This window comes from Myotis lucifugus, unplaced genomic scaffold (assembly GCF_000147115.1).
Source record: "Myotis lucifugus unplaced genomic scaffold, Myoluc2.0 scaffold_284, whole genome shotgun sequence".
Lineage (NCBI taxonomy): Eukaryota > Metazoa > Chordata > Mammalia > Chiroptera > Vespertilionidae > Myotis > Myotis lucifugus.
In genome coordinates this window covers 1,490,236-1,518,131 of record NW_005871332.1, presented here as the reverse complement: position 1 = coordinate 1,518,131, position 27,896 = coordinate 1,490,236, and the positions used below count along the sequence as shown (strand labels likewise).

At 41.4% G+C, this 27,896-nt stretch overlaps 2 protein-coding genes and 1 pseudogene across 4 annotated transcripts in view; 1 reads left to right on the top strand and 2 right to left on the bottom strand.

Annotated features, from left to right (window-relative positions):
- The window catches only part of ATG14 (autophagy related 14), a 35,478-nt gene extending 33,897 nt beyond the window's left edge, over nt 1–1,581 (bottom strand). For 2 of the 3 annotated variants that reach the window (XR_001350418.2, XM_014465264.2), the window contains exon 1: nt 1,346–1,581. Coding sequence is in view for 1 of the 3 variants with exons in the window: in XM_014465264.2 (XP_014320750.1) it covers nt 1,346–1,566 (221 nt within the window). In the remaining 2 variants the exon portion in view is untranslated. The remainder of the gene's footprint in view (nt 1–1,345) is intronic. The other variant, XR_002831884.1, reaches the window with a different exon arrangement.
- Nucleotides 1,582–3,693: 2,112 nt separating this feature from the next.
- TBPL2 (TATA-box binding protein like 2) overlaps nt 3,694–27,896 on the bottom strand; it is a 104,805-nt gene continuing 80,602 nt past the window's right edge. Inside the window, exons 3-9 of the mRNA XM_023763421.1 lie at nt 27,761–27,880; nt 24,232–24,689; nt 23,363–23,450; nt 20,805–20,896; nt 16,031–16,198; nt 11,535–11,629; nt 3,694–3,924 (exon numbers count right to left, since the gene is read on the bottom strand). Coding sequence (XP_023619189.1) covers nt 3,848–3,924; nt 11,535–11,629; nt 16,031–16,198; nt 20,805–20,896; nt 23,363–23,450; nt 24,232–24,689; nt 27,761–27,880 — 1,098 coding nt within the window. The 3' untranslated portion in view covers nt 3,694–3,847. The remainder of the gene's footprint in view (nt 3,925–11,534; nt 11,630–16,030; nt 16,199–20,804; nt 20,897–23,362; nt 23,451–24,231; nt 24,690–27,760; nt 27,881–27,896) is intronic.
- On the top strand, nt 7,603–8,306 carry LOC102429324 (annotated as a pseudogene).

Sequence of the window (27,896 nt, the reverse complement as noted above, 5' to 3'; positions counted from 1 at the left end):
GATTTATATTGGAAAATAACTTCAGTTTGCCAAGATAGAGATACTTATTACAAATTTAAATATAGATGTTGGGCAGGCAGCTGTTTTCTAGATTCCAGAGAGGTCTGGTTTGGATCTAGTCTGGCAGTCTTCAGCATATAGGTGGTATTTAAGTCATGAGAATGGATGTAGGAAAACATACAGATAGAAGATCCAGAACTGAACCCTTCAAAAACTCCACCAGTTTGACATTCCCGTCTCATACCTAGTATTCTTAAAATTAAAAAACTGCTTTAATTTTTAAAGCTATCACTTATTAGGTCAGTTTCTAAAGTCATCAAATGCATCTATGGAACACGGCAATGAACTAAAGATTATATTCTACAAATCTCAAAGCAGGAAAAAAAAAAAAAGAACCAAACTCCGTTCATGATCAGAGGAAAACTAGGAACTCAAAACATTTCCAAATACAATCCAAACATAAAGGCTGTACAAACTAGTGGTTAAATGCACGGTATAAGAGTTCAGGATGCCTGGATCTTCATTCTGGTCCCTACACTCAACTATGTGCCTTAGGAGAGGGCACTTACTATGCAGTTTACTCAGCAGTAAGTTGGGGATAATAACTTCTTGGATTAAGTGAATTACTGCCTGAACTTTTGCAATAGAAAAGTTAGCTGATCTTAGTGAAATAAAAGTTGGGAGAGAGACCCTTTAAACACACGAACTCTTCAACTACTTTAACCAAGGACTTGTAGCTCTGTTTTGATTTCAAAACTTGTTCCTAAATTTAATTCTCTGAACTCACGGCTGAAAACAAGGCCAAAACACATGCCCAAACTCCTTAGTCTCCAAAACAACCAGGGAGCAACTAGCTAGTCCCAGTCCACAGAGAGCAAGCATGTCTGATAACAAGGTCCAGCTGCGACACAGGCTTCCCGGGCTCGAATCCCTCCTTAACCACTTACTTGACTGATTCTCTTCTGATCTCTCCTAGAGGATGAGTGTATTTTCAGACAGAGAAAGGTTAAACCAAGCTTTGAATGGGAGTGCAGCAAAGAGCTCAGACTACAACTCTCAGGCAGCAACAGGGGGGGAGACCTCTCCAGTCACCGTCCATCCCTTTCCCAGAGCACAGTGGGGCCAGGCTCTAGGGTGGGTTATGGGGAAACGGCGACCTTCCCCCATCTAGCCCCCGACCCCGACCCTGTTCCCTGGGAGCAAAGCAGCTCCCCTCCCCAGCTCCCCCTCCTCTCGCGGGAGTCCGGGCTCCAGACCTGGGCCTCGGGCTCCAGCCTCCAGCCTCCAGCGCGGAGCCGAGGAGCCGCCCGGGGAAGAGACAATAGGGCCGTGGCGGCCGCCGTACCTCTCACGGTCGCGGCCGTCGAAGTAGACGAAGTCGCCGTTCTGGACGCACTTGGCGCAGGTCAGCCGCCGGCGGGTGGTGTTGCACAGCGGGCACCGCTCCACCGCCACGTACAGCCCCTCCACGTAGTCCACGTCGTCCACCAGGTCCCGGGCGAGCGGCCGGGGCCCGCAGCCCGGAGCCTCCGGCGCCCGGGCTCCCTTCCCACTGGGAGCCGCCATGATAGCCTGAGAGCGGAGCCAGTCACGTGGGATTTTGTTTTCAACCAGATGCATCCTGGGCGAGGGGGCGGGGCCTGGGAGGCGCCAGGAGCGCGGGCCGGGGTCCCGACGAGGCCCTGGCCCCGCCTCCCGGGGGCGGGGCGCCGTTGCCTTTCCCGTCCGCGGAGGGGCGGCGTGTCCCGAAGCAGAAGTTCTGTTAGAGGGGCGAGTCGGCCAACAAAATGTCATCCTCGCGGGATCGTGCCAAGGCCACAGATTTACGTCTCTAACTCGTGCCAGAAATAGTCAGTCATACGATGCCCCAAGGAGTCTGGGAAAACGGATTGGGAACAAAATAAGGGACTTCCTTTAATTCGCTTGATGCTTTAAATTTTGGCTAAAACGACTCCAAACAAGGTTGGTGAAGGGCTGGGTCTTGGAATGAGGTCTCATTGCGGCTCACCCACTTCCTTAATGGCTGTGTGATTTGGGGCAAATTCCAAACCTCTCTTGGCTTGTGTTCTCATCTGCTTAATGGAGATGTACCTACCTAACCAGCATCGTGAGAATTATAAGTGAACACGTTTAATAATCTGATAATAGTTTACAAATAGCTAACCAGTGGAAACAGCCACACTACTGAACGTAGAAATCACCTTTTTATCTTTCTGAAAAGATAATTTTAAATAATGGCCAACATTCCTCCCCTACCCACTCTGTCTGGGCCATGCTCTGAGAAAGAATTTGAACTAGATAGAAAATAACCTAAATAGGATTACTCCCAGTTTCTTTTCCAGGCAGGGGGAAATAAGGTGGGTCATAAAATTGTTAACAGAGTACTGTAATTAGTGTTTGAATATGCTCCTAAGCCACAGAAGGAAAAAAGAAAAGTGGGCTTATAGGTCAAATTATCTAGACCAGTGATTCCCAAGGATTATTTTGGGAGGTTGTCAACTGATAACTGCCCTAAATTCTCTCTCTAGCAGGGACTTCCCTCCCAAGTTCCACACCTAGAGGTTCATAACTGCCCACTAGGCAGCAATGATGTACCATGGCCGCCAGCTCGCTCTCCTCACGAATCTGTTTCCTCCTCTTGAGAAAGACATAATCACTACCACTTGGGGCTATGAGTCATGTTAGCCTTTTCCCTCCCTGTTAACCTCCACATCTCCATCAAATGCTGATGACTCCACAAACTAATTAGGTCTTGAATCAAAACCCTTTGCTCCATCCTCTTAGTCTTATCTGATCTGTTTTAACACAATCCTATATAATAAAACCCTAATATGCAAATCGCCCAAATGGTGGAACAACCAGTCGCTATGACGTGCACTGACCACCAGGGGATGGATGCTCAATGCAGGAGCTGCCCCCTGGTGGTCAGTGAGCTCCTACAGGGGGAGTGCCACTCAACCAGAAACCGGGATCACCGCTGGCGAGCACAGGGGTGGTGGCGAGCGCAGGAGCCTCTCCCGCCTCGGCAGCAGTGCTAAGAACCACTTGGGGGATGTTTTCCGGCCGGCTTAGGCCTGCTTCCCTAAGCAGGCAGGTGGATATCCCCCAAGGGGTTCTGTACTGTGAGAGGGCGCACGCTGGGCTGAGGGACCCCTTCCCCCCCCCCAGTGTATGAATATCATGCACTGGGACTCTAGTAGGATTATAAAGGCACACAAAAAGCAAAAATTCCCCATGCTGTTTCAAAATAGAACTTGCACTAAATCGAATAGTTCCTAAAAGTTTAAGATTTATTTTTAAGTGATAGAATATTCTCTGATCATTTCAAACAAAAAAAAATGTGATTTTCCTCAAGGTTTCAGACTTTCATGTTTCATTTATATTCTAACAGGATCCTTCACAGTGCCTGTATCTGATAGCTAGGATCATTTAATCAATATTTTAAAAGGCAAAAAACAGACACATTGATTTCTCTCCTGCTAGATATTACAGATAGTATCTATTTTATGCAGTTATTTGAAATTTCTATATATCACCATACATTTTCAGAGGACATGTTATGCTCTACATCTTTAACCAGAGCAGAACATTAAATTTTAATGATGCTACAAAATCATGCTAGCAAGGCCTTAAATCTCTCACATTCTGAAATAAGTTTACTTGTTTTAAAAATAACATACAAGAGTCATTTCAAATAAGAAGCTTTCTTCATTTCACATAGAATCACCTTTTAATAAGTCAAAATGTGCATGGAACATCTACAATTAAAGGTAGAAAAATCCAGTTGTTTCTGTCCTGGACTTATGCACATACTCATCAATATACTTTGAGATGTTGAGTGATATACTCAGGCTTTTTTAAAACCCCTTAGAATGGGATAGATGTTTTCAAATGCTTCATAGATCTCAGAACGGTCTTTGGCACCTGTAAAGAAATCCAATTTTATATCATCTTTAAGAACAATCAAACTACAGCGGGAAGACCGGGGAGGGTTGGGGGGCAGGAGGGGGGGGGAGAGATCAACCGAAGGACTTGTATGCATGCATATAAGCATAACCAACGGACACAAGACACTGGGGGGTAGGGGAGGCCAGGGGATTGTCAAGGGCGGGGGAAAAAAGGAGACATATGTAATACTCTTTGTAATACTTTAAGCAATAAAAAATATATATATATATTTAAAAAAAAGAACAATCCCAAAATTTTCTTAAGACTAAAATTTCATTGTAATCTCCAATTACTTTAAATACGATGACATCTCTTTAGGTGTACCTGAGAAGTGGCATTTATTTCTGGTAAAGACAAAAGAATTTAGTGATTACAGCCACATTTCCACAAACGCACACTGCAGACCAGAGTTTTCTAGTACTTCCACTATGTGGGCATATCAGATCATCTTTAGCCACATAGGACTCACTATGAAATATGGAATGTTATCTCTAGGTGTGCCATGAATATAGCCCCAGAACACGACCTTCATCACTACCTGTAGGCATTTAGCTACCAGCAAAAGAGACTTCCTTGGATCCACTTATCCCTAGTTAACATTTTGAATCTCTAACGTTGACTAACAGAGTGAGACAAATTGGAGCAAAAGTTTTAAATGTCAGTGTATGTAAGAGATTACTAGAGGGGAAAATTGTACCACTGTCACCCCTAAGATTCTTAAATTTCCAGAGATCTTTTTTAAAAAAAATTTCCAGAGATCTTTAATAATAACAAACTGCTCTAGGAGTTAAAAAGATAAAAACATGAATTAGACATGGTCGCCACCCTTGAGAGATATCATTCAGTCCCTACTCATCTCTCACCACCACCTACCACCACTAACTACTTCCACCTTCAAAGCACATTGAGCTAAGGGCTGTGGCCTAGTATTACTTATGTATATGGGCTGTCAGTTAATCAGGAAATTATCTGGTATTATTGTGGGAAGGAGGCAAGGAGATTAGTGAAAGGAATATAAAAACTTAGCATGAAGAGGAATGGAAAATAGCTTAAGTTGATAAAGGCTTCCTTGGGAGCTACAAAGGTTAGAGAGGAGGAAGGCTCAGCAAGAGAACAGAAATAACCTGTGGCTATCTGGTTTAATTACAGGACTAATCACAGGGAATTACCAAAAGGAGGATCATCAGATTTGAGAAACGGGTAGAAATCAGCATTTAGAACCAAAGATGAGCTATCATTTTAAAAATGGCAAATGTTGGTAAGGCTAATAGGAACCCTCAGACATTGGTGAGGGGACTGTCAAATGGTTCAGCCTCTATAGAAAAGTTTGGCGCTTCCTCAAAAAAAGTTAAAATAAGAATTACCACACGACCTGGCAATTCCACTTCTTGGTATGTATCCACCCAAATTAAAAACAGGTACTCAATAACACACTTGTAGATGCCTGTTGATTGCAGCACTATTCAAAACAGCCAAGAAGGGAAACCACCTACGTGTATATCAACAGATGACTGGATATAAAACTGTGGTGTACATATATAGCCGAATATTATTCAGCCATAAAAAGGAATCAAGTACTGATACAGTCTACAATGCAGATGAACCTCAAAAACTACCTGAGGGAAGCCAGACTCAAAAGGTTACATATTGTATGATTCTGTTTATATGAAGTAACCAGAATAGATAATTCCAGAAACAGAATGCACATTGGTAGTTATCAGGGGCTAGTGGGAGGGAGGAATAGGGAGAAACTACTTAACGAAAGGGATTTTACTTTGAAGTAATGGAAATGTTTTGACCTAGACAGAAGTGGCGGTTGTACAACATTATAAATGTACTAAATGTCACTGAATTGTTCACTTTAAGATGGTTAATTTTATGTTATGTGAATTCTACTTCAATAAATTCTTTAAAATGTTTTTAAAGAATCAACGATGAAGTTTTTATGAGCTTAAGTATTTGAGAGATAAGGGGGAAAAGTTACTTATTCATTGCCAAGGCATTTACTATCTGTCAGTCTCCACCCTCAAGCATGTGGGGGAGGGAAGAAGGTGAGTTATTGGCACAGATAACAGAAACTCTGAACCCTTGTGGTAGGAGAAACCCTGTCTCAGCAGATTTTTGTTGCAACACTGAAATTTTAGTTTCTAAAGAGAATGGTTTTGTAGAAACCAAAGAGTGGGTTGGAGAAGAAATAAAACACCAGTACTGTATTACTGTATATTTAAAAAGAAAAGAAACTCCCTGCCTCTAGTTTGATGGACGTTTGGGGCTTCTGAATACATTTGAATAGAATAGCCTTCTTGTTAGGAGACAGTGAAGTATGTATAGCAAACACACTCCCACTCCTCTCCCCCCACCCCACCCCCCGCATCCCCCCAAATACCAAAACTAAGGTTCTTTTTACATTTCATTGAGGAATAGAGTATCTAGGTCCAGAATTTTGAGTAATTATGCAATTCAGTTTTAGCATAACAAAGACAAAATCATACCTAAGAGCATTGCATTCAAGCCCAAAGACTATAACATTCTGGTAGCCTGTGGTGAGCAGAAAACACTCATTGCCAAGAGAGACCAGACATTGAGAGTGATCATTCTTTTCTATCATAGGAAACCTTTAGACCAGCGGTTCTCAACCTGTGGGTCACGACCCCTTTGGGGGTCGAATGATTCTTTCACAGGGGTCGCCTAAGACCATTGGAAAACATATATAATTACATATTGTTTTTGTGATTAATCACTATGCTTTAATTATGTTCAATTTGTAACAATGAAATTGGGGGTCGCCACAACATGAGGAACTGTATTAAAGGGTCGCGGCATTAGGAAGGTTGAGAACCACTGCTTTAGACACAAAGGGCTTTAGGGAGATTATCTAGTACAATTTCTTCACTTCATACTGGGGCCCAAGAAGTTGAAGTTCCCTTGGATAATGATAGCAGCTATGGGAGAAATTCTTGTGTATTCAGTGTTCCTTCTTTTGCACCCAAAGTCAACAAATAAACATTGCCAGGATTTGTAACTGGCAATGTTGTAACTGGGTGTTAAAATAAGCGGATTTTGTCAGGTTAGTTAAATGTTTCCTCAATGAAATTACTGGCATCAAAACTTTAAGGGAACCCAAAGCAATCTACATATTCAATGCAATCCCCACCGAAATATCAATGGCACTTTTCACGGAACTAGAACAAATAATCCTAAAATTTATATGGAACCATAAAAGACCCCAAATAGTCACAGCAGTCTTGACAAAGAAGAGAGCAATATTGGAGGTATCATCCTATTTGATATCAAACTATACCATAAGGCTCTAGAAATCAAAACAGCCTGATACTGGCATAAAAACAAACACATAGATCAATGGAACAGGACAGAGAGCCCAGAAATAAACTCAATGACAAAAGAGGCAAGAATGTACAATGGAGTATAGACAGTCTCTTCAGTAAATGGTGTTGAAAAAACGGGAAAGACATGCAAAAAAAATGAATACAGACAACTTTCTTACACTATACACAAGGACAAACTCAACATGGATTAAAGACTTAAACGTAAGACCTGAACCCATAAAATTTTGGCTCCACAAAGGAGAGCACCAACAAAACAAAAAGGCAACCCTATTTTCATGGTGCCTCATAAGCAGTTGGCTGCTTCAGGATGAAACTGAACATCCCTTTCCCAGCCACTGGCTGCCAGAAGCTCATTGAAGATGAATGCAAATGCCATACCTTTTATGAGAAGTGTAAGGCCACAGAAGTTGCTGCTGACGCTCTGGGAGAAGAATGGAAGGGTTATGTGATTCCAGTCAGTGGTGGGAATGACAAACAAGGATTCCCATGAGGCAGACTAATGGCTTGCTTCTGAGTAAGGGGCATTCCTGTTACAGACCAAGGAGGACTGGAGAAAGAAAGTGCAAATCTGTTCGGGGCTGCACTGTGGATGCCAATCTCAGTGTTCTCAACTTGATCATTGTAAACAAAGGAGAGAGAGATATTTTTGGTCTCACTGATACTACTGTGCCTCATTGCCTGGGGCCCAAAAGAGCTATCAGGATCCTCAAACTTTTCAATCTCTCTAAAGACCATGATGTCCACCAATATGTTGTGAGAAAGCCCCTAAACAAAGAAGGTAAGAATCCCAGGACCAAAGCACCCAATATTCAGCTTCTTATTATTCCACATGTCCTGCAACACAAACATTGGCCTATTGCTCTGAAGAAACAGCATCCTAAGAAAAATGAGTATGCTAAACTTTTTGCTAAGAGAATGAAGGAACCCAAACAAAAATACCAGGAACAGATTGCCAAGAGACATATGTTGTCCTCTCTGAGGGCTTCTACCTCAGAGTCCAGTCAAAAATGAAATTTTCTGCCCTGCTGGTTGAATATCAACCCATACATCACTCAGGAGGTCACAGTTGGATGCCCCATCAGGCACATGCCGGGATTGCAGGCTCAATCCTAGTAGGGGGCATGCAGGAAGCAGCCAATCAATGATTCTCTCTCATCATTGATGTTTCTATCTCTCTCTCTCTCTCCTTCTCCCTTCCTCTCTGAAATCACTATATATGAGATTTTCTAAGAATAACAAATAAGAAAAGACATTAAAAGACAAAAAGGCAACCTACAGAATGGGAGAGATATTTGAAAATAATATATTCAATAAGGGGCAAATATCCAATATATATATAAAGAACTCATACAGTTCAATATCAAAAAAGCAAACAATTATATTAGAAAATGAGCAGAGGACATAAATAGACATTTTTACAAAGAGGACATACATATGGCCAACAGACACACAAAAAGATGTTCATAAGGGAAATTGTCAACTATAATTGAAAAATACATTTAAAAATACTGTATGTAAACAGCAAAGAAACCCACAAAACAACAAAAAACTTAAAGGAACCCTAAAGTGGCCCCATACTTCTTTTAATAATCAATCAATAATCAAACATCCCAATTTGTAGCACCAGACTTCGATTAGGTGATTCTTGCCTTTTAAGCAAAACTTACCAGTCTTTTCCTTCAGTTATAATGACCACCACTTTGGGGGATAAACAGAATTCCTAAGTTTGGTGACTGAGGTGGAAATTCTGTGATTTGTGGACTGCAGAAAAAACTGGCTTTGAGATCAAATGATATGAGCTCAAAAGCCAGCTCTACCATTAACTAGCTCTGAAATCACAGGCAAATTGTTTACCTTCTGAGTTTCAGTTTCCTCACCTATAAAATAAGGACAATAGTCTTTCTCATAAGGTTGTTACCAAGAGTTAAGTAAGGGAAGGCTGCCGGGGTTTTTGTACCAGTATCTAGAAGGGTTCAGCAATCTGGAGAAAGGCTGTGTGTGTAACTTAAGGAGTCCAGAGACGAAGCATAACTTTGAAAGGCATTTGGGGGTCAGAGGAGCTTAGCTAAAATGATCTCCTCATCTCAGGACCCCATGCTTTTTATTAACACAAATTGTCCTGAGGCAAGATATACACTTCAAAGGGTCAGGGTTTCATATATTGAGTCCATTGTCAGATTGGAAGAATTAGCCTAGGCTGTTCAGGTGTTTGGCCAGTAGGAGGCAATAACATGTAGATTAAGATGCCCTGAGCTGTCTGGCAGCAAACAATCATCCCTTTTTAGGTTTGGGGAAATGCCTTTAGCCATTCCCAACAGCTGATAACATATGTGACTCAGCCCTTGTTGAGTCCCCAAGTTCCATCAACCTTTCGATGAAACTCTTGAAATTATGACATGCTAGAATTGGCTTCTGGCAGAAGGCTTGTAAAGAGTCCTTTTTGAACCTTAACATTTTACAAAATCTAAGCTATTAAAAAATCTAAGCCATTTTATTGCTCTAGAGATGGGGATGTGTTATATTCACTTTTATATCTTCAGCAGCTAAAATGTATGTTTTCTAGTAAGCACTCAAAGTTTATTAAACATCTATCATCTCTCGATAAGAATTTGTAAGCTTATCCTACCCTTTAGGCAACCCAAATATCAATTTCCAATTCTACTTGGATTTCCTAATTATATTCTTACACCAAGTCATTACTACACATTTTATTTTTCCAAGTGATATCATATATACTAGTATATACTAGAGGCCCGGTGCACAACATTCATGCACTGGGAGGGGGTGTCCCTAAGCCTGGCCTGTGCTGCACTCGCTAACTGTGACCCTGGCTTCTGGCTAAGAGACGCTCCCCTTGTGGGAGCACACTCACCACCAGGGGGCAGCTCCTGTGTTGAGCGTCTGTCCCCTGGTGGTCAGTGCGCATCATAGTGACCAGTCGTTCCACCGTTCGGTCGATTTGCATATTAGCCTTTTATTATATAGGATGAGTCAACTGGAAAAATATAACAAAGAGTAATTATTTTAAATGCATACAAATCTTTAGGGGGGAAAAAACTAATAAAAACTAAGTGGACAAAAGGAGTAAGTTACGTACCCACTATTTACAAAAGCTAAAATGATCTTTATTGCATACTAGAGGCCTGGTGCATGAATTGGTGGGGTCCCTCGGCCTGGCCGGTGATCAGGACTGATCAGGGCATCTCACCCAGGGATAGGGGATGATCAGGGCTGGCTGGCAGGGGGCAGGGTAGGGGCCGTGGGAGGTTGGCCAGCCATGGGAGTTGGCTGTGGGAGCACACTGACCACCAGGGGGAAGCTCCTGCATTGAGTGTCTGCCCCTTGGTGGTCGGTGTGCATCATAGCAACTGCTCAACTGGTCATTTGGTTGTAACAGTTGCTTAGGCTTTTATATATAGATAGTAAAAGTGATGAATTTCTATTTCTGATTACTATTAAGGTTAAAGCAGTGAGATAATTCCCACTTGTAAAAAGAAAGTTTTCTCTTATGTTATTTTGTTTTTTAGTGCTGCTGAGGATTTTTAAAAAGATACTTCTATACACTGCTGGTATGACATAGGAGAACCGTATTGTACATCCCTTCAAAAACAGTTTAGCCCGGCTGGTGTGGCTCAGTGGTTGAGCATCGACCTATGAACCAGGAGGTCACAGTTCTAATCCTGGTCAGGGCACATGCTGGTTGCAGGTTAAAAGCCTTCATAAAGAGTTTGTAACAAGGAGTCACTTTACATATGTTACAATGGTTAATAAAAAGGCAGGATGTAAATATGAATACATGTCAAAATGACATAAAAACACAAAAAAGTTACATTGTTTTGGGTATTGGGACTGATGGGTGAAGTTATATTCCAGTGGTTCTCAACCTTCCTAATGCTGTGACCCTTTAATACAGTTCCTCATGCTGTGGTGACCCCCAACCATAAAATTATTTTCGTTGCTACTTCCTAACTGTAATTTTGCTACTGTAAACAATATGTAATTATATATGTGTTTTCCGATGGTCTTAGGCGACCCCTGTGAAAGGGTCGTTCGACCTCCAAAGGGGTCTCACGACCCATAGGTTGAGAACTGCTGTTATATTCCTTTCTGCTCCCACCCCCCGAGGTATTCTATAATAGAATTACTTTATAATGGTGAACAAAGCTATTTAAAAGGAAAATCAAAGCACACGCATAGCTACTGAATTTTAGAAAGTCAGAAAATAATTTTAGAACTTACCTGTCAACACAACTTTTCCAGATACGAAGATAAGCAGCACAATTCGTGGCTTTACCATTCTATAAATAAGGCCAGGAAACAGTTCAGGTTCATAACTGTTAAGATGTAAAAGGAAAAAGTTAAAAATAGCACTATAACTACTTTCCCATAATATTCCAGACCCAGTATATATTAAAGCTGCATATTAAAGCAGTTTTAAAAAGCTGTTTTGCCAAAAACCTTTTGGCCATTTTGATAAAGTAGTCTTGAGCATCCTAGGTAATTGCTTGTGCCAGTCAAGAACAGAATTTATTTTGGGTCATGATATTTTTTTCAAGTGCATGTCATCCTAAGCTATTAGAAATTAAGGTAACTTAAGGTATCAGATTTAATTTATTAAAATTAATAAATTAATTAATAAATTAACATTTGTTGGTTAAATGTTCACCATCTTTCCAAAAAAGTCTGTTGATAAAAATACATAAACACGTTTTCTAAATTTTCCAAGTTCCCTTAATAATGAGCATATTTTGTATGCTCATTATGAGCTGATAAAGTTATCATTTTTAGCTGCTAGACCTAAAAAATTTTCTAAACCACTGTTTTTTGTCTTTGGACAGGTACTATATAAAGAAAGAAAACTAAGCTATTCTAACTTTTAAAAATTCAGGATTTGTTTCTATACATAGTAACTCACTGTTATTCACTACTAAATAGTAAGCTGGCTGCTCCACGGAGCAAAGGATGATAGGGCTAAGAACTGCTTCCCCACACTCCAGCACAAAGAAGAGGAACTGCCCTGGCCAATGTGGCTTAGTTGTTAGAGCATCAGCCTGAGCACTGAAGGGTTGCAGATTCGATTCCCAGTCAAGAGTACGTAGCTGGGTTGCAGGTTTGATCCCTGGCCCTGGTCGGGGTGTGTGTGTGTGTGAGGCAACCAGTCGATGTGTCTCTCTCACATCAATGTTTCTTTCTCTCTCTCCCTCCCTGCCTTCCACTCTCTCTAAAAATCGGAGGGGAGAAAATATATCCTCGGGCTAGGATTAACAAAAAAGAAAAAAGGAGAGAGAATTGGAAAAGCTTGAGGAGTCTACAAAAGAGAGGTCAGGAAGAGAAAGCTGATAAAACTATTCTTAAAACAATTGCTAATGGAGAACAGATATAAGAAAAAGAAGATATCTGAGAAATGGAACACTAGAATACACATGAATAATTGCAACTAAGGAAATCCAGGTGACATGAAAAACCCCATTCCATTCTGCAAAGAACCATTCAACAGCAGATGTGAACTCTCCGATTGGCTCCAGGAAGAGACATCACAGTGGCTGCCCTTCAAAGGTACACAAAATTGCTGTGGGTGGTCCTACCACATCACTCTGTCAAAACTTCTACCCATTAACCACTTCCTGACACCGGGAAGACGATGAGACCAGCTGGAGCCTTGGAAAACCCCACGGGAACTAGAAAGGGAGGCTGAGGGCACAGAGGGAATGTTTTCATTTGATTTCCCAGCTGAATCTTAGGATTCTAAGAGGGACAAGAGAAAAAAAAAGTATGTAAATGATGGTGTACTGCATTTGGCTTTCAGAACTATGGTTTTAAGGTGCCAGAAAAATAATCTCCTGATTAAAGACTTACTTCATTGTATTTATTCTCTGCCTCAATTTCAAGAGAAGGTTGAGGTAGAAAAAAGAAAAAGAGGTTTTGGTTAGGGAAGGAGAACACTTCATGAGGACTGAGAATAACAAACACCTGCCAATCTCTGGGCCAACCCAAATTCGACTTATTGTTCAAGTCTCAGCTTAAATGTCACTTCCCTTAAGAAGTCTTCCTTGACCTCCACACCTCCCCGATTACGTCAACCTGTTTGATGGTACCAGAGCACTCCCAGGTGGAGGGGGAGTTCATCCTTCATAGTTACCATATTTCATTACTGTCTTTGGTTTGTGTGTCTTCCCTTTCAGACGGTGAACTCCATGAGGCCAACGGACCATGGCTGCATTGATTGTCACTGTCACCATTGCATCTGCTAACTGGTAGCCACCTAGATTTTACTCATTTAAGAAATGTTTATTATCAGGATATCTTTGACTTTAAAATCAAAGAGAAGGGAAAAACTTCTCAGGGAAACCAGAAAACAATTATATCATAGGAAGATTGATGGAGAAGATTCCAGTAACAAGGAAGATGTCTGTATTACCAAATGCTGATACATACAAATTTGTAGAACCTGGGAAATCAAATGAACTTGAGGTTTTAACGTAAGGCAAACTTGACCTGATAATTTGAACGGGTGTGTGCCATGGTTGCCCGCAGGGCTACGGGCAATTAAAGATCATTTTAAAGATAAAACCTGCTGATAAAAGAGTGCCCGATGTCACAAACATAATCTAAGGATATAATCCGTAATCTAAGGATGGAGGCTGATGGAGAACATTTGGGAGAGGCAAGAATGAGACTCGAATGAGGTAGCTGTGGGAATACAAAGCAGGCTTCCTTGCCAAATTAAAATAAAATAATGGATGAGATTATAAAACTGGCTCAGAGGCAAGACAGAACAGTGACAGGACCACTCCATGTGGCTAAAAGCAGTGCAGCTGATGAATTCTCTTCTTGCCCTGCTGGCACCTGTATCTTTCAGAAGGTAGTAGTGGCAAGGGGTACTCCCTCGCTAGATTTAAATCTGAGCTGCAATGTTAGTGGAGAAGAGATGAAATGAAGCGCCCACATCATCTTAGAGCCCTAACTGGCCAGAAAGGGGAATGCTAAGTCTAATTAGAATCCAAGCAGCGATCTTTCACATGTTCAGAAAAAGTTGGTTCAGAGAAAGACAGACTGGAGGCCCATGGTTGAGAAGCTGGAAGATAAGATGGTTTGTTGTGTTGACAAACTCTTAACAATGGAGGTTTTACTATGACTCTACAAATAATCACAAGAATGAAGAAAGAAAAAGATACATAAAGAGGCGATATGTCTTGAAGGGGGGGCGGGGCAGGACTTCCCGGTGAACTCAGTGGGTACATCATGGGCACGCAATAAGCATATGCTGAAAAGAAGTTCATGCAGAGAAAAAAAGAAAATACAATCAAGGGGAAAAAAACATTGCCTGAAGAAATATTATAAAAAGCCTAAATCTCCAGAATGGACTAAATTTTTTAAATTTTTATTTATTTTTTTTTTAGATATTATTTTTTAATTGGTTTTCCGAGAGGGAGGGAAAGGGGAGAGGAGAAGATAGAAACTATCCCATGAGAGAGAATCATTGATCGGCTGCCTCCTGCAAGTCCCCCACTGGGGATCGAGCCCACAACCCAGGCATGTGCCCTTGACTGGGCTCAAACCTGGGACCTTTCAGTTCACAGGCCGACACTCTATCCACTGAGCCAAACCAGCTAGGGCTGAACTAAAATTTTTTTTTTTATGTTAGGGAAGAAACAAGGCAATTTTAAACTTCTGTTCAGATCACATCTCAAAAGAAAGCTAACAAATACTAGAGAAAGCACAGCTATATGATCCCCATCCTCCATTAAACAGAAGAATGGCCCAAAGGGAAAGAGAAGAAAAAGTGCTGGAGTGAAAAGGACTTAAGGTCAAGCTAGATCAAGAGCATCTGTGATTCCAGGCCAGTGCAAGTACCCAGGCCCATATATCCCAAGGGGAGGTGAGATTTGGTGTTGACCAGTCCAGCGGTCTCCAACTTTCGGACCTCACAGACCACCGGTGGTCCATGGACCACCAGTTGGCGACTGCTGGACCAAACTCCAGCACTGTTCTCTAAGAGCCTGAGACGGATGGGAGAAGCCCCAAAGTAGCTTGAGGGGGAGGAGAGTGAGGGGAGGGAGGAGAGGGAGGAGGGGGAGGAACATCAGCAGTAGCATTTGCTGGTGAGATGAAAAGTTACATTTAAAGAAGCCAGGCAGGCTGGACATACTCCCCTAGGAATATGAGTATTACAGAAGAAATTGTGATGGGACACACACACACAACCACCACCATCACCGCCACCACCCTCAAACAACCCAACAGGACAAACATGAGATGGGATTGTCTTCATAGAACGTGCTATGACTATTCTTTTCTCACCTTCTCTTCAACCCTTTCTCCCCTCACCAGCTGTCAGCCCCTTCCGACTAGCCTACCCCATCCCATACCCCTTCTCTTCCCTCCACTGCCGTCACCTCCAAGCCAGATGTACAGTTTGAGAAATCTCTACAGCGAAGGTATTTTGTGGGCCACTGTCCAGCAGCTCATTGGCATTGCCTGTGAGCTTGTTAGAACTACAAATGCTAAGCTTTCTGGGTGGTTACTACTCAATTTAATTTAAGAACTATTACTTCAAAAGATTGAACATATATGGTAACTAATGAGGACTTAGGCACAGCATCTTAACCCTTTCACATACTGTGCCTTTACACACACAGAAAGGATACTTCTTCTAAAAGATCCACTGTAAAAGCAGCCCATAATCCAACTTAATATGCTGGCAAACTCAAAGTCAAGTTTTATAACAATCATACCTACTGAACTGCTGATGGGTTAGCACCAAACCTTCCAGCCTGATGGGAAATCTCACATCACAGCTTCCAACCATGTTCTGAATTTTAAAATCGAGGAATCTGGCGGGGAACCCGAGCTTCTGCACCACACGAGCATACTTTCTCGCTGCAAGTCGAGACTGCTCTTCACTGGGGAGGGGCAAACGTGTTTAAAGATGACAAATCATCATGTCCTCCATATGACTTGGGCTGTATTCACACGCTCCTTTGATTGTATTTCTACCTTTATACCATGTTTATCTTTCAAAGTACACTATGAATCTGTAGATTTGCAGCATGAGAACCTACATCTTCTAGTCTTGTCTCTGGCACCTAGTAAACAGTATGGTACCGAGTACAGTTGTTGAACTGAATCATAAACATATTTTTGTCTTAATTCGTCATCTATCACATATAAGGTATTTTTTTTCTTAGTTTCAGTGTTTTTAGATAAAACTAACTCTTCCATTGGTTCTCATAGTGTGTCCTCAGACCAGCAGCAGCAGCACCACCACCACCTGGGAACTTGTTCGAATGCAGAGTCCCAGGTTCTGTCTCAGAGTTATAGACACTCTGGGGGTGGGGGCCCTCCAGTGACTGTGATGCTCACTAAAGTTTTAGAACCACCCATTTGCTCTAAAAGTGCGTGCCATTTAGATAGAAACAGCAGCAACAAAAATAAGGACAAATGCATATATCTATCTATCTATCTATATATATATAAATAAATCAACTGGCATGAGGAAGACTCATGCCAGTTGAACAGCACAGACATGACCCATGATGTAAGACTTGGGTCTTTATGGGGCAAATTATATTTTAACAAAAATGTGAAAATACTTCAAAACCTGCCCAGTTCTGCTCAGGCTTTCTCACACAATTGTTACTGAACTCATCCAATATGAGAAATAATTAATTAATTAATTAATCCAACTTTGTGGTTCTGTTCTAAGTGCTTGTCCTACTCCAACCCTAAACCCATGTCAGAACAGGTGAAATCCTGAGACCTGAGGCTTTCGTTTTCATTAGGTACTTCTCAATGGTCCCTGCTCAAACGAAAGAATGAGTAGCAGGGGTTGCCAAACTGGGGCAGCACCTGGTGGGTGAATCATGTGAACTCTACCCGCTCCTATGGGTTGGCCCATCTTTAAGCTGAAACTCAGAAGCATCTGAAAGAGAAGCCAGGTTGAATGTGTTTGCTGGACCAAAGAAAGTGTTCTATTCGCTTTCTATCTGGATTCTTCCCAACACTGTATTCATTACAATTCTTAATTGTATTCATTACTTCACCTACTTTGCCTCACTTCACGCTGATTCTCCTCACCCGCTTCTAACTCCTGGAATGTCCCTAGCAAGGCCATGTCCCCAAGTTAGCAGTGAAACAAAATGTTTTTATTTTGAAAAACTACATTTTGCCTAATTGACCCCTTACATTTCCTATGTGTTTATAAGATCAAGTTGCAAAGGTTTCATTACCATGTAGTTTCTGGGATATCAGTTATTACTATCACATAGAAATTTCCACTAAAAAAAAAAAACTAACAAAGACTACATACATGTTATCATACAAACATTAGCAATATAGAGTAAGCCCTGACCGGTTTTGCTCAGTGGATAGAGCATCAGCCTGCGGACTCAAGGGTCCCAGGTTCGATTCCGGTCAAGGGCATGTACCTTGGTTGTGGGCACATTCCCAGTAGGGAGTATGCAGGAGGCAGCTGATCAGTGTTTCTCTCTCATCAATGTTTCTAACTCTCTAGCCCTCTCCCTTCCTCTCTATAAAAAAATCAATAAAAGCCCTAACTGGTTTGGCTCAATGGATGGAGCGTTGGCCTGCGGACTGAAGGGTCCCAGGTTCGATTCCGGTCAAGGGCATGTACCTTGGTTGCGGCCACCTCCCCAGTAGGGGGTGTGCGGGAGGCAGCTGATCGATGTTTCTCTCTCATTGATGTTTCTGGCTCTCTGTCCCTCTCCCTTCCCCTCTGTAAAAAAAAAATCAATAAAATATATTTTAAAAAAGAAAGAAAATATAGATTAAGAACCTTGAAGTGGCACACCGTGGTGAAAGCCACTGATAAATTTGATCCTTTTGCTCTTTTCCCTCACCATGCATACTCTGGTTATTACAACTAAAGAGAAGAGGTTTGGCAAATTTGTGAAGATAATTCTAATATCTCTACTAACCAAATGTTCACACCTCTCTATCCAAAACTCAAAAACCAGATAGGTTTGAATAACAATATCTCTTATTATCTGAATTCACTATCCTCTTTCACCAAATAAATTAGGAACCAAATGTTAGGAACCAAATAAATTCAGGTAGGGAAAGATATTAGTGAATGCACGAGCATATTTTAAAGTGAAGGTTGGATAATAAACCTACAATTTAGTTGCCTGCTCTTCCCTTCCCAAACTTAACCCAATGTGACCATCCTTCCAACTCAATATATGTGCGTGTATTTTAATGGCTAAATGCAATTTTATTTTATGATCTAATCAAACCTCCATTACATGTTTAATTTGTTTCTCCCCTGTTTTAGACAATACCGAAATGAACATACTTGCAGATAATCTTGCAGAGTTGTCCAATAATGACTTAACAGTGGAGACTTCTAGGTCTAAGGATACACAGATCAACAAAAGAAAAAGCCTAGAAACTTACTCAAACACATGTAAAAAAAACTTAACTATAAAAACAGGTTGGGGCGGGGAATGGAGTAAGGATGGATTCTTCAATAACTGTATTGGGCACTGATTGGCCATTTAAAAAAAATTTATTTTACATTGAAGTAAAATTCTAGACCTGCTCTGCTCAATATGGTAGCCCTGGCTACACATGGATATTTAAATTTAAATTAACTAAAATTAAATTTAAAATTCAGTTTGTTGTTTCACCTATATTTCAAGTGTTCAATAGGCACGTGTAACTAGGGGCTACCACAGTGGACAGAACAGATATACAACATTCTATCATCTAGAGCAGTGATGGCGAACCTTTTGAGCTCGGCGTGTCAGCATTTTGAAAAACCCTAACTTAACTCTGGTGCCATGTCACATATAGAAACTTTTTGATATTTGCAACCATAGTAAAACAAGGATTTATATTTTTGATATTTATTTTATATATTTAAATGCCATTTAACAAAGAAAAATCAACCAAAAAAATGAGTTCGAGTGTCACCTCTGACACGCGTGTCATAGGTTCGCCATCACTGATCTAGAGCAAGCTCTAGAGCAGTGGTTCTCAACCTTCTGGCCCTTTAAATACAGTTCCTCATGTTGTGGTGACCCCCAAACATAAAATTATTTTCGTTGCTACTTCATAACTGTAATGTTGCTACTGTTATGAATCGTAATGTAAATATCTGATATGCAAGATGGTCTTAGGCGACCCCTGTGAAAGGGTCGTTCGACCGCCAAAGGGGTCTCGACCCACAGGTTGAGAACCGCTGCTCTAGAGGCATCAAAATATCTACTTCCCTTCCTCAGTGCAAAGCAGGACCTGAAAAAGGCCAGAAAAATATATGGAGGTCAATATTTATATAATGTTGTACATGAAGAATGCCTTCCTAAGCATGAAGACAAACATTGAAACTGTAAAGAAAAAAATTGGGTAGACTAACTATGCATGAAAATATTTTCATTGTGTAAAAATAAAACCCAAAGTTATAAAACACCATAACATTAATCTGAGAAAAATATTTACAGTATAAAATGGTGAAAATACTTAAATATCTTCACAGAATATTGGGCAAAAGACAAATATCTTCAAAGAATATTGGGCAGAAAACAATAGGCAGTTTATATGCTTATGAAAAATTAGTCTCGCCCTAACCGGTTTGGCTCAGTGGATAGAGCGTCGGCCTGCGGACTGAAAGGTCCCAGGTTCGATTCCAGCCAAGGGCATGTACCTTGGTTGCGGGCACATCCCCAGTAGGAGGTGTGCAGGAGGCAGCTGATCAATGTTTCTCTCTCATCCATGTTTCTAACTCTGTCCCTCTCCTTTTCTCTCTGTGAAAAATCAATAAAATATATTTTTTTTAAAAATTAGTCTCACTAGTAAATCAAAGAAATGTGATTAAAACAACATAGCTTTTTGCCAATCAAGTTGGCAAATATAAAACATATGAACACCAGTGTTCATTGGAGAAAATGAACACTCAGTGCATCTCTAGAATGAGGGGAAATTGGCACAGCCTTTCAGGAGGCCAATTTGCTACTCATCTTGGATACTCAGGAGGAGGAGCAGCTCCCCACTACACTTTCCTGGTGACAGGCTCTACATCAGCGCAGCACACGGCTGCCTCTGCATGAGGTCCTGGGAAGACGAGCCTTTTAAGAGATGCCTCCTGAGTTAATGCTCAAGCTAATGGTCAAGAAACAGCTAATTCCCTTCCTGTAAAAAGTCCTATCCATTTATTGGCAATGTGGGAAATACACGAAAACTACATCCCCGGGTGTACAACAGGCTTTATCCCTATGGTAGCTTATTTTCTTTTTACTGCACCTTAAAAACAAGCTGTAACAGCCTAGTGAAGCCCCCTTAGTTCAAGAGGGGACTGTAAAGTGGGATAGAAGTCAGCATTATGGGACGGAATGTTTTTAACCCCAAATTTGTCATTGCATGAATTTAACTCTTTATTTAGCCAAGTATTTTGCTTCTCCATGTGTCTTAGGACAATAATGTTATCCTTCCTTACTTTGCATACTGAATTCTTCCTCTAGTAGGGATGGGGGTGGGGGGTGTTCCTCATACCTTTTGGCTCCTGTGCAGACCATTTTCCCAGAGCTAAATATGAGGGCTGTTGTCCTGGGCTCTCGGATCCTCATTATGACAGCAGCAAACCTCTATACACAGAAGCCAAAAGGACAGTTAACCTCTGCTAGAGCCAACACTGTTCCAGTTGAAAAGCTGAGCTGGGATGAAAACAGTCTTGAGTAAACTGAGATTGGATGGGAAAACTAAACAATGTCTGGGTCTATTCTGCCCACAATTAAGGTTAAATAACAAAGAGGGTCATGAAGCTAAATTTGAGGGCCCGATATGTTCCAGGCCCTATTCTAAGAGCTGTGCAAGGTTTCTCTCATTTATCCTCATAACAGGATTCAGGTAAGTCCATGATTATCCCCATTTCATACACAGGGAAACTATGTGGTTATTTAACTTCCAACATTCCACAGGCAATGTTAAAGGTGAGATCTAAAACCACCTCTTTATTTCAAAGTATCTTTGAGAAAACTGAAAAGGAATGTTACAGACTTGCCAGACTGAAGAATGTACTACATAGCAGCCAAAACAAAGAACAGAATATGTATATTGATAGGCATGCTGAAGACGAATGACAAAAAATTGATTCGTCAAGTTCTCGCCTGCCATAGTTCTCCAAGAGTGGTCCACAGGCCAGGAGCACAGGCAAGCCCTCCAGGTGGGCAGATGCAGGGGAGGGCTGAGGGCCACTGGCCTGCCATACTGACATGTCACTTTGTGAACTGCTCTTCCTACTGGTCCTATACAGACACTCCCTTCTCCTTCTCTCCCTTCCCCCCCTCCCCACTCTCCCTTTAAGTTGGGAAGGAAACTGGCCTGGGTACTATGCAAGAAGACTTCAAGTTCTATGGGTCAGAGCTACTCCACAGGACCAAGGTGGGGCTGGCAAGTGCAGATTTGAAGTGTTAGCAGATAGTAAAAGAACCTGAGTCAGAAATACATACAGTTGATCAAGTCCTATTAACGATTTCCTGGTGTTTACTAAAAAGATAGCATTCTCGCCCTGGCTGGTATGACTCGGTGGTTAGAGTGTTGGCCTGCGCACCAAAGGGTCTTGGGTTCAATTCGGAGTTAAGGGCTCATGCAGGTTAAATCCCTGGCCTTGGTCGGAGCACTTGCACGAGGTAACCTATCAATGCATCTCTCTCACATCAATGTTTCTCTCTGTCTCTGTGTCTTCCTCCTCTCTCTCCCCCTCCTTCCCTCCCTTAAAAGTCAATGGGAAAAAAATCCTCAGGTGAGGATTAACAAACAAAAACAGATAGCACTCTCACCCAGTGCCATTTTGTCACATTCAAGTGCAAGACAAGTTCTTTGGCTGTGAAGTCCAAGTGTGGACACGTCCTATACCCTGAAATAAAATGAGGGGAGAGCTGAGGATGGTAGAGAATAAAATATGCTTAAAATCCTGACTGCTCAATAGTGTGGCAGCTAAAAGAGCCTTGTGTTCTGTCCAGCTATGTGAAATATTAAAAGGAAAGCTATATTGCATTCGGGTAACATTCAGGTAACATTTGGATTCAGATGTCAGCAATGACAATACCACAACAGCAAAAAACAAATCATCTATAAAGAGTCGATGCTGGCAAGGTCCTCTGGGTTCCTATCAAAGTGGTCTTTTTCATCTAACTTCATAATCCTCCACCACCCAAGACAGTGAACTTTTTCCCAGGTCTTACTCAACTTTGTACTCCTAAGTACAGAGCCTGCCAAATCATTAAATGTAAATCAAACTAACAAATCCATTTCCTAGGGAAATAGGCCACTGATATGGGATGCCTGGCCTTAGCAGGACACAGGAAAGAATAGATTTTATTAAACTTTGAAGCGGGGTAGGAATTCCTTGAATCTTACATTACTAAGAAGAAGCTTGAATTTTTACACTTTAAACAATTTAGCTTTCTCAAAGAAGAGAAGCTATAACTGGAAAAATACCCAAGTGCCAGCTAGGCGGGACAACATTTAGAAAAATTATTTCTAAAAATATGATATCATTTTAAAAAACTTAACACCCCCATAGTCAGGCTGAAAATAGTCATACTGAAATGAAAAAACCTTCTGAATGAAAATGGAAAGATCTTAACTTTTAGGAATTGCTCAATTACTGCTTTATTCAGAATAGAGAATGAGATTATTTTTTAGAACTTCAAAACAGACAGTGAGGCAATTAACCTTTTGAGTTACCCAAAGGCAGTGGTTCTCAACCTTGGCTGCACATTAGAATCACCTGGGAATCTTTTTAAAATCCTGATTTCTAGGCCTCATCCTCCAGAAATTCTGTTTCTTTGTTATGGGGTGAGGCCACAACATTAGTAACAAAGAAACAGAATTTCCGGAGGATGAGACCCAGAAATCAGGATTTTAAAAAGATTCCCAGGTGATTCTAATGTGCAGCCAAGGTTGAGAACCACTGCCCAAAGGTTTCCACTAACACATATTCTCTTTTAAAAAAATAAAACAAAGAAATAAATCAATATCTTGATCATATGGAAGTAAGTAAATCTAAGAGGAAGCTAACTGTTGAAAGGAATAGTGAGAAAGCTTACCTTTGGGTTATATTCTGCATTTTTTGCATGCAAAGCTATTTTCTTCAGATCCAATTTACAGGCAAGGTTTGCAGTGGAAACTATATTCCTAAAGGGATAAGTCAACTTAGAAAATTATATAGGATATAAAAATTGAAAAAGAATTGAAACTAACTTCCTCACTTCATAGGTTGTACATTAGTGATTTTGTAGAGCAGGCCCGAGAAATCATTTGGTCTGGCCGTCATTAGGGGTGAGTTAATTAAATGTTTGACCAAATATAGCAGAATGATTTTTAAGTTGCTAATTTTGTATGGCCCTCAAATGATGTTATAAATATCCAAATAGTCCTTGGCAGAAAAAAGGTTCCCCACCCCTGTTAGAGGAAGAATTATTCTAAATACTTAGTAACATGGTAAAATGTAAAAATTTCAAAGGGAGGTATTAAAGTAAAATAGTTTTTCCTAAAATGTTATGACTGGTTGACTAAAATTAAGTGCTAAATCTTTTTCAAAACTATGTCTCAAAATAGCTCAATTCAAATCAACTTGCAAATAGAATTCAGTTTTACATCTTTATATTTTTTATGTTTAACCAACCCCAACCACAATTTTCAGCAACTACCGTGTCTTAGTAGAAATGCAATCTTTCAATAATGTATATATTCTTAACGCTCTCTTAGGAGATCATGAATTAGCGCTTCATTTTACAGAAAACCAATCTGTCTAAAGCCACAATCTATTAAGAACTGATAAAACCAAGAATAATAAAATCTGAATAAAATTCTCTTCCTACATTACTATCCTGAAATTAGTGGTCATGACATTCAGAAATATAAAGTATGTACCCAGAAACACCACCCATTTAAAAAGCCCCAACAAACCACTTACTGTAGTTGAGGCACAATCTCAGAACCTTCTGAAACAGGGGCCATTGGCGTCATGGGAGCTATGGACGCCAGAGGCAAGGTGTCTGGTTTCTCAGGAGAGTGCTGAACAGAGTCAGCATCACCAGGGCGCAGACGTGAGTGGGAATTTGACGAACTGCTGCTGTTTGAGCCCAGACCGACGTCCCGTTGGCTGGATAACGGCAGTTTACTTTGCGGACTTTGAGTTTTACAATTTTCTTCATCCTCACCCTTGCTTCTAAGGACAGTCTGGTCTTTATTTTCTTGGGTAAGTTCATCTGGTAGGAAGCTAAGATCCACAGATGAGAAACCACCAGATGTTTCTTTGACTTCTTCAAGATGTGAATTAAACACAGCCTCCGGGTGGGATGAATTATATATGTAGACATCATAGGGTGCAACTGGGCTGAGCAGGGGCAACCCAGGTGGGGCGAGGTCATCCTAGGTGGTTCCCAAAACAGACAGACAAAACACAACAAACAGAACGGGATGTCACACCCACGGGCTACGGCCATGGCCAGCAGGCAACGTATTCAGAATGAGAGGCAATGCATTGCAGCTGACCTGTCTCTCTCCACAAAGTATCACTGAAGTTCTATTAGTGTCACAACACACCTGACAGAAACAGAAAAGTATATCTTAACGTCCAGAAAAAGCATTTTTTTCATAAAATGCTTGTCCTACTTTAGTTAGGTCTGTAGTAAGTTGCCACTCTAAACCCAATTTTGTAATTGAGCAACCATGCTCTTCAGCGGTTCTCAACCTGTGGGTCGTGACCCCTGGGTCCCGGGTTCGATTCCGGTCAAGGGCATGTACCTGGGTTGCGGGCACATCCCCAGTGGGAGATGTGCAGGAGGCGGCTGATCGATGTTTCTCTCTCATCGATGTTTCTAACTCTCTATCTCTCTCCCTTTCTCTCTGTAAAAAAATCAATAAAATATATTTAAAAAAAAAAAAAAACCAGGGGTCTTCAAACTTTTTAAACAGGGGGCCAGTTCACTGTCCCTCAGACCGTTGGAGGGCTGGACTATAGTTTAAAAAAAAAACTATGAACAAATTCCTATGCACACTGCACATATCTTATTTTGAAGTAAAAAAACAAAACGGGAACAAATACAATATTTGTATTTGCGTGTGGCCCCGCGGGCCGTAGTTTGAGGACCTCTGCTCTAAACCCAATTTTGTAATTGAGCAACCATGCTCTTCAGCGGTTCTCAACCTGTGGGTAGCGACTCCTTTGGCGGTCGAACGACCCTTTCACAGGGGTCGCCTAAGACCATCCTGCATATCAGATATTTACATTACGATGCATAACAGTAGCAACATTACAGTTATGAAGTAGCAACGAAAATAATTTTATGGTTGGGTCACAACATGAGGAACTTTATTTAAAGGGCCAGAAAGTTGAGAACCACTGCTCTAGATTATGTGTAGTTTGCAGAGAGTAGATTTACTCTACCCCTCAAATTGATTATAAACTTTAGTTGATTTAAATATTTTTTTTAGAGTTTTACATTCATATTTTAAATAGAAGACCAGTAAGTGGAAGGAAGTCTAAGATATAGCTTGAGTGCTAATCAAGGCTCCCCTGAGGACTCCGTGTTATTCCTTCTAGTGAAGCAGAGGCCAGAAAATGTTCTAGTGATGTGAATTGGCAACAAGAAAAAGTTATTGAAATTTAAATGGCAAGAACAGTTTAAATCATTATATTGTATTTCCAGTTGAGAGAAGGTTGCTCAACTTCCATTACTATCAACTGAGGGAATAGGGTGTGTAACTGAGGGAATCAGCTAGTGTAAAATTCATGGAGTTTTTATGGAAAAAATTGATTACCTTGGTACATATATTACCGCCTGCTTTGCCCTGGTTGCACGCCGAGAGTCTAGATTTTGAGCACTGCTTGCAGGATAACCTCATCCCTTAGAACAGCGGTTCTCAACCTGTGGGTCGCGACCCCTTTGGCAGTCGAACGCCCCTTTCACAGGGGTCGCCTAAGACCATCCTGCATATCAGATATTTACATTACAATTCATAACAGTAGCAACATTACAGTTATGAAGTAGCAACGAAAATAATTCTATGGTTGGGTCACAACATGAGGAACTGTATTAAAGGGCCAGAAGGTTGAGAACCACTGCCTTAGATTCTAAGGCTTAGAAGATCTTACTTCTGACAACAGAATAGTTAGGAATGCCTCTTCATTTCTATCGTCTCCGTGATGAAGCTACCTGCGCTAAGATAAAAAGTCTGGCCAGATCCTATTCAATTGCTCTGGTTCTACACGTCCAGCAGATGGCAGGGGTGACTAATTGATCAAAGAAAACACTGACGAATGCGGTCATTCTCCTGAAATACAATGTTTGACCTTATTTCATTTCGAATTGCATAATTAGCTCCGATCTTCCCCCACCCCCACCCCACAGACTGACCCTAAGAAAAGTGAGGTGGGGATGATGGCCCCGATTCCTGTCCATGGTTTCCTTCGCCTCTTCAGTCCTGGCTGGAAAGGACCTCATCAGCCAATTTACACTAAAGCACCAATATCTGCAACAGTCAGTGCCTCCTCTTCTTCCCTCTGTGGCGTTTTAGCAGGGGGCAAAGCTCTCACCCAAGGAAACTAAACTCCAACCAGGAATTTAAAATGGATGGAAGGAGACTTGACTGGGGGTGGTGACCACACAATACAATATACAGACGATGTACTATAGAATTGTACACCTGAGATATACGTTATTAACCAATGCCACCCTAATAAATTCAATTAAAAATAAATTAATTGAAAATACAAGTAAACACGTTTAAAAACCACAAGAAATTTAAGGCAATGGCAACAAGATATTGAAGGGGGATGTTTTATGAGTTTACCTGTGGGAACACACCTCAGAGGATGTACTGATTGTGTCTTCACTGCATCCTTGACCTTACATGTGAAGAAACTTATTTTTAAAACGGTTTTTTGCAGAACCATTACTCATCTTTCCTAGAACCTTTCCTGCGTGGGCCCTCCTCTGCAATGTTAAAGGCTATGGCACATCACTATTTCTACCTCAGCCCTACATGGTCTACCTTAAATTCCCCTTTCACCAGGCTCTCCTGTCCCCATAAGTTGCTCTCTTGCTTTCCTTTTCTCTTCTCTTTCTTTCTTTTTTCTTTTTTGAAGATGCTTTCCTCTCTCTTCTACAATACTTGACTCTAAAGATTTTTAAAATGGAAGAAAACAACACTTAGGAATCACAAACGGAAAGCAGCCACAGGTGCCTCCAATTCACATTTTGGATTGACTGTAGATCAGGTTCGAGGTCTGGCTAGCAACCTTCCGCAAATGACTTCACTTCTCGAAGCTTCTACTTTTTCAACTGAAAGATGGAGATAATCAAGCCCATCTCTTAGGGTCACTAGGGGTTTTACGAGATGAAGAAGGCAAAGGCCTGACAGCGCAGGGCTTGGCGCTCAAGCACTAGGGCGGGACGCAGCCCCTGACGCTGGGTCGGTGCGGCAGCTTCCAGGCTCACCTGGGCGGTGCACCGGTCCAGGTAGAGCTCCAGGTACCGCTCTTCCCTCTCCATGCGCGGAGGTCCCACTCTTGGGTGGGGTTGGGGAGCGGATGCGGGGAAGCGCCGAGGTCGGTCGAGCTACGGCGGAGTTCGA